This window comes from Pelecanus crispus, chromosome 21 (assembly GCF_030463565.1).
Source record: "Pelecanus crispus isolate bPelCri1 chromosome 21, bPelCri1.pri, whole genome shotgun sequence".
Taxonomy (NCBI): domain Eukaryota; kingdom Metazoa; phylum Chordata; class Aves; order Pelecaniformes; family Pelecanidae; genus Pelecanus; species Pelecanus crispus.
The window spans coordinates 2,722,823-2,737,120 of NC_134663.1; the positions used below are offsets into that span (position 1 = coordinate 2,722,823).

Genomic DNA, 14,298 nt, shown 5'->3' on the forward strand with positions numbered 1-14,298 from the left:
TTATGTCAGCCCTACACAAAACAAAAGCCCGGGGTCGCTGCCAGGGCCGGACTGCAGCAGCTCACGGCGCCGCCCCACAGACGGTCCTGCCTCGCAAGACCCATCTTTTTTTCCCCGTTTCATTAAAACCCAGAGGAGTATCATGTTTTTCTAGCTGGAAAATAAAGTGCAAGGAGGGAAGGAAGCGTTGCTCACGCGCTCGCACCAGCAACAGAGCTCAAACTCTCCCCCTTTCATCTTCATCTGGCCACTTCAAAGTCCCCAGCCAGGGAAATATTTGCCTCCGTTGGCTTGGCCCCGGGCACGTGGGTGGACAGAAGTATTTGGTGTTGAATGTTACAGCCCCTGCGAGCTTGGGGCATGTCACGCCGTCAGGAGACACCCGGCACCGGGGCCCGCGGCCAAGCTGTGCCATGGGAACGCAGCCGCCCGGCGAGACGGTCCTGGAGGGTCTCGTTGGGTCAAAGCCACAAAGCTGCTGCTCCTGAGCTGGTTTGGAGCGGGGTCCTTGCCTTTGCCATGACAGGACTTGTTCCCAGCAAGGCAGCCGGTCCCTTCGCAGCTCATCGTGATGCTGGCCGGTGCCACTGTCACACGTTTCTCTCACTAAACCCACTGCTTTCTCCAGGGCCAAAAAAAAAAAAAAAAAAGGGAAAAAAACCCTACAGTTTTGCAGCCGGGGGTCACCTTCGAATGGCGGGTTTGACCTGGGGACAAGCAACCCCAGAGTCATGGCCCCCAGCACGGTGCCTGCGGCCAAGGGCAGAGCCGACCCCAGCCTCCCAGTCCCCGTCCGCCCTTTTCCTTGAGGGATGCGCGCTCGAGCCCCATCAGCCAGCCACCGCGTCTAGAGGGGCCCGCAGAAGAGGCTGAAAATAGCAATTCCACTGAGTAACGCGAACCCCTCGAGATGCTAAAGCAGCTCAGTGAGGCACGGCGGGAGAGCTAACCCAGGAAGGGATGAATGGGGCTGGCCGGGGGCGGCGGCGTGGCCCGTCACCGCTCGCCTGCCTCCCGTGGCCGGCTCACACCTGGGATGTCGGGATGGGGCTGGGGATGCTCCTGGCATCACCGCAGCAGCCCCTCCGGCTGCCCTCCCCTGCCCAGGAACCTGCAGGTGAGCAGCCGCTGCAGTGAGTCAGGGCTCTCGGCTGCTATTCCTGGCTCGCCACTGACTCATTAAGTTACCTTGGGCAAGTCACTTCCCTTTTCTTTTTTATTTCAGCCACCTGCGAGGGGGGAAACGGTGCGCAGGCGCCGGGCAAGAGCTCCTGAATGGGGCAGGGGGGAGGACGGCCTGAGCCCAGCCTCGGCACAAACGAGTCATTAGGGGATTGCCGAGCGCTTCTCCCGGCAGCGGAGATGCCACCGCGCCTGTGCATCCCTCCCCGGGGGTGGAAGGATGCAGCCGGAGCTGGGGAAGAGGGCTGCGGCTCCCATCGAGGTCGGCAGGGAGGGCGGGATGTGACACGCTTTAGCATCCATCTGGGATGTGCTTCAGTCTAGCCTACGGGAGATCCATCAGCTTCGTTATGACGCTGCCTCTTGGGGTATTAAAAGCGAGTTTGTGGTTGGTTTTTTGGGTTTTTTTTTTTTGCTCGCTTTTCCTAACAAAAAAATCCTCACCTGAAGAGAGGCAGGGCAGCCAGCCAAGAAACAAAATAGAGGATTCCCAAGGAAGACGAGGGTAGGAATGGAGAGTCCTGCAACCAGCCCCGGCACCAGCTCCCCGCCCGCATCTCCCCGCACCCCCGGCACATCACTCCCCCCCCGAGCTCCCGACAAGGCGCGGCAGGAGCCAGCCGGGAGCCAGCACGAGCGGAGCGAGGGACAGCGTGGCCAAGGACAGAGGGGCAAAGGAAAGCGCCAGCGGCTCACAAACACCCAGACGGGGCAGGCGGCATTCAGGTTTCAAGGTCTCATCCAAACGACCCACCCACAGCGAGCGGCCGGAGAGGGTTTGCAGGGGGAAGGGCCAGCCAGATTTTGCAGTGGCTCCAGGGAGTCTGGTTATTTCGGCTGCGATGGCTGGAACAGGGAGCCCCGCGCGCCCGATTGCTAAGGGAACAGCAAGAACAGCATCCCCAGCACCCACCCAGCCGGCGGCAGGGTGCATCGGCACCATCTGGTAGGTGAATCAGCCTGCAGACAACTTGCTGGCAGCTCTGCGGCGAGTCTCCCCCCCCCGCCTCCCCGAGTCGGAGGTGAGATGAAGCACGTGCTCTCTGCACCTCCTTGCAGCCACCCCACCGCACCTATGTCACTGCAGCGGCTCCCTTCCAAAAAAAACCCCCCAAAATACCGTAGGAAAACGCCCACGCGAGGAGCGGCACGTGGTTTCGCCCACCTCCTGGCGCCGGACCACCCCGTGATCCAGGGCACGACATACGCCCGAGATGCCAGAAGTTCAAAGCTAGATTAGATCCCGGTAATGTTCCTCTCCAGCCTTAAAAAAAAGGGCGAGAGGAGAAGGAAGATGGAGGAGGAGCGGCAGCAAGTCACAGAAGGAAGCCGGAGGATGGAAATTAAAGCAGGCTGGGGTTTATTTAGGCCACCCCTTCCTGCAAATCCTTGGTGTGGAGATTACACAGCAGCCGCCTCTATCTCTGCGAGCACATACTGGTTCTGGTTACCGGGAGCCAGAAGAGACCCTTCAGATGAGCCCTGAGCATCTCATAATCTCAAACAAGACCCATCCCTGAGCTCAGGACTACAAACACAAAGAGACGACGTATCCAGCTGAATAAAGCCATCAAATGCCAGCGGCTAACGTATAACCAGGGCTTGAACTGCGTTACACAGGCAATCTCGTGGGACAGGACCTCATACACACACCAGGAGGGTCCCTGATAGGAGGCAGATCCATATAAACCAGCAAAAACTCAGCTCCGGCGGTCCTTGCTACCCAACAGCCAGCACCGCATCACCGCAGGCACCGGCAAACGCCAACCTGCTCTTCTGCCCGGACAAAGTCCGATGCTTACCTGCCCCATGTCCCACGTTCCCCACCACTGCTCCCCGTGCCCTCTCACTGCTCGGTAATTGAATTGCCGGAGGTAACAGCATCTGGGCAGAGGGTTGCTGCCTGTGTGTAACACTCAGCTCGAGAAGGTGCCTTGCTCTAAGAGCAGTTCCCCCCCCAAGATGCGACCCCAGATGCTCTGCAGTGGCTGGCAGAGAGGGGACAGCGTCTCACCTGCGCCCGGACCAGCGACTCAAAGCTGGGCTTGAAGTAATCAATGCGGCTGCTATAAAACTTGGGCATTTCCTCCAGCAGCTGCTTGTTCTTGGCTTCAAAGTCCTCCTTCACCGGCCTTAGCTCTTCACGGGCCTGGGAAAGAAGAGAGGATGGGCAGTCAGACATCTGGGAAAAAGCCCTTCCCTTGGGCAGACCTGCACAGAGGCCACCCCAGGCCAGCGGACTGCTCTGCTTTGGCCCAAGGACCACCAGCAACCAGCTAATGAAGCCTGGGGGGACCCAAGTGACCAACTAATGGAGCCTGGGGGGACCCAAGTGACCGGCTAACTGAGCCTGGGCGGGACCAAGTGACCAGCTAACAGAGCCTGGGGGGACCCAAGTGACCAGCTAACAGAGCCTAGGGGGACCCAAGTGACCAGCTAACTGAGCCTGGGGGGACCAAGTGACCAGCTAACGGAGCCTGGGGGGACCAAGTGACCAGCTAACGGAGCCTGGTGAGACCCAAGTGACCAGCTAATAGAGCCTGGGGGGACCCAAGTGACCAGCTAATGGAAACTGGTGGGACCAAGTGACCAGCTAACGGAGCCTGGGGGGACCCAAGCTCTGACCCTGGACCATGGGGAAAGCCATGGAACACCTAGAGATGTCTGCAGAGATCGTGAGCCAGCTGGTCTTCTCCCCTTCAGAAGAATGGGGACAAAAAACGATCTCAAAGCTCAGCCAGGCTGGAGAACATCCCCAGCCACGTCCGTGTCCCCTCGCCTTGCAATTCCCAAGAGCATCGCCAGAGGATCCTGCCCCCACCGTCATTTTCGCCCGTGACCTTCAGCTCAGCGCGTCCAACTGGCTTCTTTAAACAGAAGCGTGGGGAGAAAGGGAAATGTCTCTGAGATGGTGTGGAAAAGGGCAGGAGGGGGTGGGCTGTGAAATATTAGACCGGTTCAAGTCTGCCACTTAATCCCGGTGCCATTCCGACGGGAGGGGGATGCAGGAGAAAGCCGGCGAGCCGAGCCCAGCCGCGGCGCCGGTCCCGCTCCCTGGGACAGCACGCTGGAGGGGTGACACGGACAAAGCCTTAAATCATATCAGGCTTAAGTAAGTCTGAGAGGCAAACGAGCAAATTCATCGTCTGCCACGAAACAAGGAGCGTTTAGGCTCCCGGGGTGGAGTTCACGTGGGGCACCAAACGGCAGAAGACTTTGAGCAAACAGCTCTGAAGGGAAGATGCAAATTTGCAGCTCAATAAAAATACCTGGATGAGCTTATGCCATTCCCCATCAAATCTGTGGACCTCTCGGACGCCCCAGGTTCAGGATTGCTTAAGGCTCCTGCAGGCATTTAAGCTCATGCAGCGGTTAGTTAAGATCTTTTTTCAGGGGGGGGGGGGCGGAATTAGATCACACAGAAGTTCATTAAGGGGGAAAAAAAAAAATTAAATAACTGAAACCTGCTTAATCACCAGGACAAAAGCATTCACATTTTTCCAGCCACAGCTTTAGTCACCGAGGCTAAGCAAAGTAAGCTGCTTACTATTAAATCGGAGGTCTCTTTTGTTAAGGCTGATAGGGCTATTCTTTAACACAAAACTTAATTTTTGTGGGGAATGTCATCAGAAAATACATGTTCTTTGACGCTGAGAAAGTCAACTGTTCCTTCGAGGATCAAGCAACATTCTGCAGAAGTGACAGATTTGGAGAGAAATGCTGGTGAATATTTAATTTAGAAAAAAATAATCATGATTTCGCTAAAATTTGGGAGAGAGAAAAGAATCTGGCAAAGCTTCCTGTTAACCAACCACTGCAATTTTCCAAGACGAATTTTTGTAACAGGTGGCAAACATAAAGCCTCAAAACGCTCTGATCTTCCCCTTTTCCCATCCAGCTGCTTGCTCAGACGCGGAGGTCGGGGGAAAGCCCCCATGCATCGACTTCAGCGCTGGCTGCTCCTCCGAGCATCCCCAGCTCCTGTGGCTTTTATTCCTTTTTATTTTGGAAAACCAGCTCTTCCCCTTCGCCCAGTGCTGTAATTCGCATTTTTGTTATCAAGCGCCCTACGTGGCGATTTTACCTCGATAAAAGACATCCTTCCAAAAGGTTCTATTTCATGGGGGGCTTGGCATGGATGTCAAATGCTGAGAGAAAAAGCTCTTCCCGAGTTTTCCCGGTGACCCTGCTCGGGATTTGGGTCCGCGAGCATCTCGGTACCTGGTGCAGCTTGGCGAGGACGGGGCCGGTCCTCTCCTTCTCCTCGTATTTCTCCACCTTGGACTGCAGGCGCTTGTAGTCCTGCAGCGTTTGCTCCCGTCTCTTCACTGCCATGTTCAGGCTGGGGAACACGCTGCTGAACCTGGTGAAAGGATGGGAAGGGGTTTTTTTGGGTGGGATAGCTCGGTCGGATGCAGCACCCAAGGCGAGCTCCCAGCCACAAGTCCCCAAATAATTCAGGATTCAGACCGAAAATAGCCAGAGGTTTAAACAAAGCCTGTTCCAAACACAAAAGCTTTCATTGCAATCTTCCAGGAGACTGGAAGAAAGGATTAAGTTTATATATAAAGATTTGCAAAGCCTTGCCAGGGTACGGTGTTTGAGAGGAGACCTAGAAGCACATGCTGGGTTTTTTTTTTTTTGTGTGAAGGTCAATTCATGTGTCGAAGGGTGTGTTTTTAAATAATAATAATAAACACGGAGCCAATTTTGCAAAGCCTGGTAAAAGTACTTTGAAAGTCCCAACCTGCTTCTGACTTCTCCTGCCAGCCCTTATGCTTTTACCATTAGTTCTTTATTTTTAACAGTTTGCCCCCTCTCTTCCAGCTGCTGTATTTGAGAACATGGAGAGCTGCCTTATCTGGGCTGGGGGACGGAAGCCGCTGCAGAAAACAAAGCTGTTAACTCCACGGAGCAAACCAAAAAGGAAAAATAAACAACCTTCCCCCCATATATAGTTAGCTAATGTGGTATTTCCCCAATACCGTGTTTGGAAAGGGAAGGAGCAAGGAGAATAGTTGGATCAAAAGTCCAGGAAAAATAAATACGAAGTGCAAAATAAATATTAACCGCAGCAACTTTTGCTTTTTCGGGCAATTTCTGGGGTTGCAAACCCCAGCCTGTCGTAAGGCAAGGCTTGCCCAGCTGAAGAGGAGCTCTGTACCCCACACAGAAGGATTAACAGGAGCCAACAATTAGCCAGGCTACGGGAAGATTCATATTATTAAAATGTGTTACAAATTGAGGAAACATGAACATCTGACGGCAAAGACAAGAGAGAGTATTTTTGAACGCGACAGAAGAGGGAAAGCCAGAAACGGGAGCATTGCTCTTGTCTCCCAAATTTCAGTAAATCAAATTATACTGGTGGGGACTGCGCTGGTGCGGGGCTATGGGTTCGTACGAAATGGGTCACACTACCTCCGGCTATATTAATGTAATCTCCACAAATTATAAGGTCATTTTGGGGGGGCCGAGGCCAGGAACCGGTTGTGAAAAACGTGTCTAAACAGCCTGGTGATAATTTTTACTTCTGAGAGGCAAGCAAACAGCTTTCTGATCGCTTTAAATTGAAAAAAAAAAAACAAACCCAAAACCCTATAATCCAGGCTGGGGGGCACATTAGCAAAAAGAAAAACACAAATCTCACTTTACGACTGTAATTTGCTTTAGATGTAATCAGATGCGGGGCTAATACAGAGGCATTTGGGTTCAAAGAAAACCACGGGCGCTCGCAGCCCTGCACAGCCACTCCATCCCCTATTCAAATCTCATTTTCCGCTGCCGTGCTCACCCCGGAGGGTGTTAATGTGCTGGACCGGCGGGCGCGGAGGCAAAGCTTTTGTCCCTGAGCTTGACCAGTTTGCAAAGGGCAAACGCCAGAAGCGAAGGGAAAGGGGAAATATTTGTGGTCAAGCTTTTGTGTTCACGTACTTGCGTTCAAGCATCCCTCATCGAGCTGGCGAACCAGCGACGTGTTCTTGCAATCCTGCTCGGCCGAGGATAACCAGGGCCGGTCGGTGCAGGGCGCTCTCATGCGCTCACCCGACGATATTCTCCTCCTGACCGCGACTACTGCAAGAGGCTATTGGCAGCCGGGGCCGCGGCACGAGGAGCAACCTGCAAAAGTCATCAGGGAGCTCGCCCAGCGTCACCCTGCCGCCCAGCTGCCCGCGCGCGGATCAGATGCTGCTGCCCTGACATTGCTTTTTATGGTAACCTTCGCACACGGCTCCCCATTATATTTAAATGCCGCCGCGGCTTACGGGTCCTGGCTGTGCCGGGATCCAAGCGTGGACTCGCCATCTCCTGGGCTATGGGCTGCTGCTAAAATACCTCCTCGCTCTACATAAGGTCCAAAAATACGCTGTGAGAGGGCCAGGGAAATAGGGATGGGCAGCAAGGACGGCAGGGAGGAAGGGAAGGGGTCCCCAGGTTGAGAGGTCTCCTCGGTATAAAAGCACAGACGTTCTTTGCCGATAGCGCACACTTAACGTCAGCAGCTTGCGGTCGCAGCTTCTGCAGAAATTTCTCCCAATTATTAATGAGTTGGCAATGGAAGGGAAGGATCCCGTCAGGCCAGCGGCTCTCGGCTTTATTTTTGTGTTCTACCCCGATGGGGGGGTTGGTAACAGGGCACACAACCTCTTACCTCTCTGCATCGCACCCAAAAGCAGGGCGGGAGCAAGTTGCAGCGCACTAAGGACTACGGGGGCGAGCCAAGCTGCTCCTCCGCAACGAGCTGCTCCTCCGCGATGTGCCTCCGGGCCCGGGAAACATGGCCCTGGGCTGGGAAAATCCTCCCTTCCCTGGTCTGCAGGGAGGCTGCGTGCCGAACGCCGAGCCGCAGCCGTCCCCTCCGGAGCTGCCAAGCCACCAGTGTGGCCTGGATGTGGCCGTCGCTGCGCGCGTGTCCATCAGCTCTTGGAAAATGCTTATCGGGAAGATCATAGAATCATAGAATCGTTTAGGTTGGAAAAGCCCTTTAAGATCATCCAGTCCAACCATTAACCTACACTACCAAGTCCACTCTAAGCCAATCAAGGGTAGACTAGACTGAACCATGTCCCCAAGTGCCACCTCTGCCCGTTTTTTGAACCCTCCAGGGATGGGGACTCCCCCACCTCTCTGGGCAGCCTGTTCCAATTCTTGACCACCCTTTCTGTAAAGAAATTTTTCCTAATTTCCAACCTAAACCTCCCCTGGCACAGCTTGAGCCCATTTCCTCTCGTCCTATCGCTAACTACATGGGAGAAGAGACCAACACCCCCCTCCCTGCCCCCTCCTTTCAGGGAGTTGTAGAGAGCGATGAGGTCTCCCCTCAGCCTCCTCTTCTCCAGGCTGAACACCCCCAGCTCCCTCAGCCGCTCCCCACCAGCCCTGTGCTCCAGACCCTTCCCCAGCTCCGTTGCCCTTCTCTGGACACGCTCCAGCACCCCAATGTCCTCCTTGTGCTGAGGGGCCCAAAACTGGGCACAGCATTCCAGGTGCGGCCTCACCAGCGCCGAGCACAGGGGCACAATCACCTCCCTGCTCCTGCTGGCCACACTATTCCTGACACAAGCCAGGATGCTGTTGGCCTTCTTGGCCGCCTGGGCACACTGCTGGCTAGATGCCTCAAGATGCCTCAAAACCGCTAAGCCTTGCGTCGGTACCCAACACCAGCTTTTAAACGGTGTTTTTTTCCGATGGCCCAGCTTTCGAGCCCTTTCTCTTGCGCGCTCTCCCATGCTCAGCACTTCCACGGTGCTCGTACATTAAAAGAGCCACGAGACACCAGAGAATTAGCGTGCAGCCATTTACATCTTACAAACTCGCTACTGCAGGGGAAGAGCAAACCTTTAGCTCCAAAACGCAGCAAGTGAGAACGCAGAAGACGATTAGTGACACAGTTTCCATTTACTTTGAAGTTAAATCTGGTTTTAAAAAGCAAAAAAGGCTTGATTTTTATTTTTTTTCCCCCCTTTTTGTTCCTAGCATCAACTCGGTGCGATTTTGCAGCCCATAATGGAAGGACACTGTACTCTGGCAGCACTTTAAAAAAATAGCTACAGCGCTGGATCTGAAGAGGCTGTTACTGTGTAGGCACAGCAACTCCTGTCTCACAAGGACTTTTAATGCATAGATTATACGCTGCATTTCAGAGAGGGGAGGGCGGCTCAGCTCCACAAAGCTGCCATTAACCCAACGCACCGTGCCAGCTCCCCGGATCCGCAGCCGTGCCGGGCATGGCCACCTGGCTCCGGGTGCCCCAGGCTCCAGCCTGGGCGCTGAAAACATCAGCGTTAAGCGATGGGGTGCTGAGGGATGTGCGCGGGGGGCTCGAACCACCCCCCCAGAGATGCTCGAGGTGTTCTAAGGGCTGTGAGCAGCAAAATTAAAACCCGCTTGAGTTTCTCCTGAGCAGCCGCAGCCGAGCAGCAAAGCGGCATGGGGATTTCTAAGTTGCTTGCAAACCCTACGTGGCAGATGAGGTGGTCTTGGTGCGGGGGTCCTTCACCGCCGGAACGAGCAGGAGGGGCCGGGCCAGCCACGGCTCCTCCAGACACTGCCACTGTGCCGACCGAGCTCTCCCTGTGCCGACCGAGCTCTCCCCGTGCCGACCGAGCTCTCCTCGTGCCGACCGAGCTCTCCCCGTGCCGACCGAGCTCTCCCCGTGAGTCACCTGGTTTAATTTTCACGCAGGATTAGCTCAGCTCAAGCAAGGGAAGGATGCTCCTTCCTTGGTCTGATCTGGATTGAGGTGAAGCCACCTCCAGCTCCTGAAGGAATTACTCCGTATGAATTCCCTGTTAACCCAGCAGCTCTGAAATTCCCCTGGAATTCAGGGAGAAGTGGGTTTCTTGCCCACATTGAAGTCCTGCCCGGGTTTTTCTCCCCGTGCGTACAGAAATACGATCTCAAGCCGAGTGCCAGGGGTGGTAAACACCCATGAAGGGTGATAGGGAGATGGGGGCTCTGCCACTGCCAAGTTATTCTGATGACTTAATAAATTGCTGCATTTCACATGTCACCCCAGTGTCTTCGCAAATATCTCATGCATGTTATTTACAAACGCTCCTCGTGGAAAGCCTGGCAGAAAGGCCCGTCTACAAACCCTCCAAAAGCTCCTGCCATCCACAAACACACCCCTCAGCCTCCCAAGCCCTGCAAGAACAACCCTGCGAGGATCGCGAATCTTTTCCAAAGCCTCCGGCTAAGCATCGCAAACCCTCCCGGCAGCAGCGGTGCCAGCGGACGAGGGACGAGGACCGTCGTTAGTGCCACGGGCGGTGAGCGACATCCAAACAGCATCGGCCACTCTGGAAATGGAAGTCCCAACAACTAAACCCAGAATTTTAACATTTTAGCAGGACCAGGGAAGCCTCACAAGCAAACCCTGGTCGTTCACCCATCCATTCCAGCCACACGTGGAGCGAGGGCCACGATTCCTCCTGCTGCAAAGTGCTCCGGGAAGCGCAGATGAAAAGCCCTGTAGTAGATGGGGGCATTTATCGACAAGCCCAGCGTCATCCTCCTCCGCACGCTCCACCCAGACCCCGCTTTGGTAGGGGGTGAGAGGGTCCGCCAGCCGTAACCACTCACAAATCCCCAGGACCGCCCTCTGTTACTTGGTACTTTCTTATTTAACACAAAGCAAGGAGAATTGAAGCCGACTTAAAGAAAATGCGGTGGGTACGGTGCTAAAAGCACAGAGCAGAAGTGAAGGTAAAACAGCAGCACAGGGCATTAGAGCCCCCGCCACGAAAGCAGCTTGCAGAATAAGCCGCCGTTGTTCCCTGTCACTTTTTCGGCAAGGCTGCTGAGAGGGGATTACAGTACAGGCGGCTTAAGAGGAGCAGGTGAGGGGAGATACGCAGGGATAACTAAAAGAAAATACAAATTACTGTCTCCCCGCTGCTGCGGGGGGAGAGGGGGAACGTACTGGTGAACTCTTAGGATGACAGTTTAGCCCTGGAAAAAAAAAAAAAAAAGAAATCATCCGATTCTCTGAATTATAAATCATGTTGCCACCTCGTCTCCGCGCCAGCCTCCCTTCAGCTTCCCGTAATTAAAGGACGGGGTTGGAGAGACGCTGCCACGGAAGATAAAAGTGCCACCAGGATTCCCGTCGCTGCCGGATACGTTCGCTAGTCAGCCCAGCTGACAAGTCTGGTGCTTGAAAATTGAAAACTTCTCTCCCTGTCTGGCAGGAGGTTGCCGGTGAGCCCTGCAAGCCGCTCTTTGCCGGGACGCTCGAGGAGCGGGACCATCCCGTCACCTCCCGGTCCAGCGCGATGACCCCGAGCAGCCCGGCTTCTCCTCCCCATCCCCGCTGCCTGCCCCGACGCGCGCCCGACGCTCGCCCTGCGGCTTCCTCCAGCCCCCATTTTTAGCGTCAACAACACGAAAGAGGGGCTGGGGCTTTGGCACAGGGAATAATAATGGTAAAACCTTTATTTCTCCCTGCTCGCAAGTGTCTCAAGCACTCGCGTTGGCAGCCCCGTGAGCTGGGCATGGCTGGCATGCCCGTGCGCTCTTCCCTATGGCATTATTTAGGGACAACGGCGTGGATAATGAAAGCAAAAGGAAGCGGAGAGGATCTACGGCTGGCACCGGACTGGGGGAAAAAGGAGTAAAGAGCTGTGGAGCACGAGATGCAAAAGAAAGCGACGGTGGATGAGATGAGGAGGAAGTTTGGAGAGGCACAAGGATGGCTCAGCGCGAGGCCGAAGCATCTGGGCTATGTTCGGGGATGCCTGCCATTCCTCAGCCCATGCCCACACGTCCGTCGTGGGCCCGTCCACCCACCAGGAAGGGGGAAATTAAAACCAGCCCTTCCGACTAGAGCGAAAAGGAACAGAAATGAAGATGACGGTACAAAAAAGCAGCGAGCTGGGGATTAGGTTGAGAGCCCGGCGCGGCAGGAGGGGGCCAGGCAGCCATGTGGCTAGCTTTGTGCACGAAATCCTCATTAGGGGCTCGTTAAGGACATGAAAGCGGCTTTTCCTGCTTCCGGTCCCCGGCACCCCTGGGGCTGCTCGCGGCCGGTTATCTGCTTGGGCTGCCGGGGAGGAAACGCAGCTCGAGGGTTCGCCTTAATGGCAGGGTTATGGGAAGAAGATGACGACGACGACACCCCCCCTGCTCCGTGTGTGCCAAGCACCGGTTGCTATCGCCGGCAGATATTTGCTGACATAGAGCTCTAATTGAATTTCTACATCAACCCGCTGCGAACGGCTCCTGGATCGCACCTCGGGGACCTCCCGCCGCGCTGACGCCCAGCCCCGGCTGGTGGCACCCAGGCGGCAGCACCCTCTGCGATACCCCTGCCAAAGCCTCTCCCCATCCTGCTGCAGCCCCTCGGCTTCGGCCGCAGGAGCGGGACCACGCTCCGAGCCAAGGGGATGGTACCGTGCCAGGGTGACCACGACAGCCCGATGCTCTGGGAGGTTCAGACAGCTAGAGTTTGTTAACTCGAGACCCCGCGGCAAGGAAAATCGGCTCCAAACGTGAAAGGCATTAAGGCCCGTGAATCTCCAAACCACCTGGCTTATTTAAGCTGCTTCCTTCCTTAAATACTGACACACAATATGTAATACTAAGATGACACTACACAGTCTATCACCAGTCCGCGATCCAGCCAATACACCTCACTCCTCACCCAAGCCAGAGTGAAGAACTGGAAGAGTAAAGCAAAAAGCAGCTGGTTTTCTCCCCCCCTTGCCCCAAATCCGCTGATCTGGTGTGAATTTATGCAGGCGTCTCCCAAAGAGGAGAGCAGATCCCTCCCGACCTTTCCCAGCCAGCCCAGCTCCTTGCCCAACCCACACGCTGAAATATGCAATATTCTCATCAGAGCTTTGCTCCTTCCCCAAAGTTAAATGAGTGATTCCCAGCCAAGGGCTTCTTGGGGCTCAAAAAGCAAAACTCTGAATAACCCTACGTCCCCAGAAGCAGAAGGATTTACACAATACGAGCCTCCACCCCTCTCTAAAATCTACTACTGCTTTCTTCTACATGGTTTAACAAATTCTCCAACATTTGTCTGAAAACTACTATCCCTGGACAACTGAATGGAGATTTTGCTGCACATGTGCCTCTGATTACAATATATTACCACTAATGATAATTGCCTGGATTATACTTATCTGTTTCTTTGCCTAATAAACTATAAAAGACCACCAGTGAAGACGTAATAAAGTGCAGCTGTTGTAGCAAAAGCCTTTTTCTAGGTCAAAGCAAGTTTGGGAGAGGCTGGGGAGGACTGTCTCTGCGAGGGGAAGCAATACCTAACTGGAAATAAGAAGAGCTCCTCAAGGCAGCTTTCATTAATCTGAAACTTTTATCCTAGAAACGTTGCTGGGGTTTATCTGCCAGCAGGACAAGGGGAGGTGCAAGCTCTGCATTTCTCTCCTGCATCTCATTAGCCTCAAAATGGACCCTTGGGCTCCTTAGAAATGTTCCTGGCTGCACGACTCGGCCATGCACGTACCTACGCTCGCGGAGAGTCAGAAAGAGGGAAGGAAAGGAACATTTTTTTTTTGCTCGGCGTGGAGATGCAGCCTCTCCGAGCATGAAACATAAGCGGTTTAAGAGCACACAGCAACTGTTTGCAGGTGCCAAAGGGCAGGAAGGGAAAAAATACCATATTCGAGTCCAATGGAAATTTAGGAAGTTCGAGAGAATTGCCAAGACTGGAAAGCCGCCAGGACGCCGAAGTAAACACCCTCACATTTAACTAAGGACGGGACTGATAACCAGCAAGTTGGGCGTTACACCTTGTTGAGACGCGCTCCCGGGCACCGCGCTGGTACCAAGGAGGAACAAACCAACTGCCCCCATGACCTGCAAAACTCCACTATTTCCCCAATATTTCCCTACAGCAGGAATAATACAACGTGATCTTGCATAGCTGCCTCAAGCCCAAAGCAACGGGAAAGGGTTTTTCCCCTTCTGCACCGTCTGTGCTACGGCAGCACCTAGAGCAGCAGCCAAACACCGCACAAACGCAGAATAAGACGTCGGTGATGTGGAAAAGGCTTTATTGTCTTTAAATGATGGCCCCGTACACTGCCCAGGGTTTAAAACACAAGGCAAGGTTTGCAGGGAAAGACATCATCTTTCATTTCATCA

General features: G+C 54.4%; 1 protein-coding gene across 4 annotated transcripts in view; it reads right to left on the reverse strand.

The window, feature by feature from the left end:
- Positions 1-14,298, reverse strand: part of BIN3 (bridging integrator 3) — a 41,026-nt gene that overhangs the window by 2,483 nt on the left and 24,245 nt on the right. For all 4 annotated transcript variants that reach the window (XM_075724054.1, XM_075724056.1, XM_075724057.1 and 1 more), the window contains 2 exons: positions 5,404-5,545; positions 3,197-3,331 (listed from right to left, as the gene is read on the reverse strand). In XM_075724054.1, the coding sequence (XP_075580169.1) occupies positions 3,197-3,331; positions 5,404-5,545 (277 nt within the window). The remainder of the gene's footprint in view (positions 1-3,196; positions 3,332-5,403; positions 5,546-14,298) is intronic.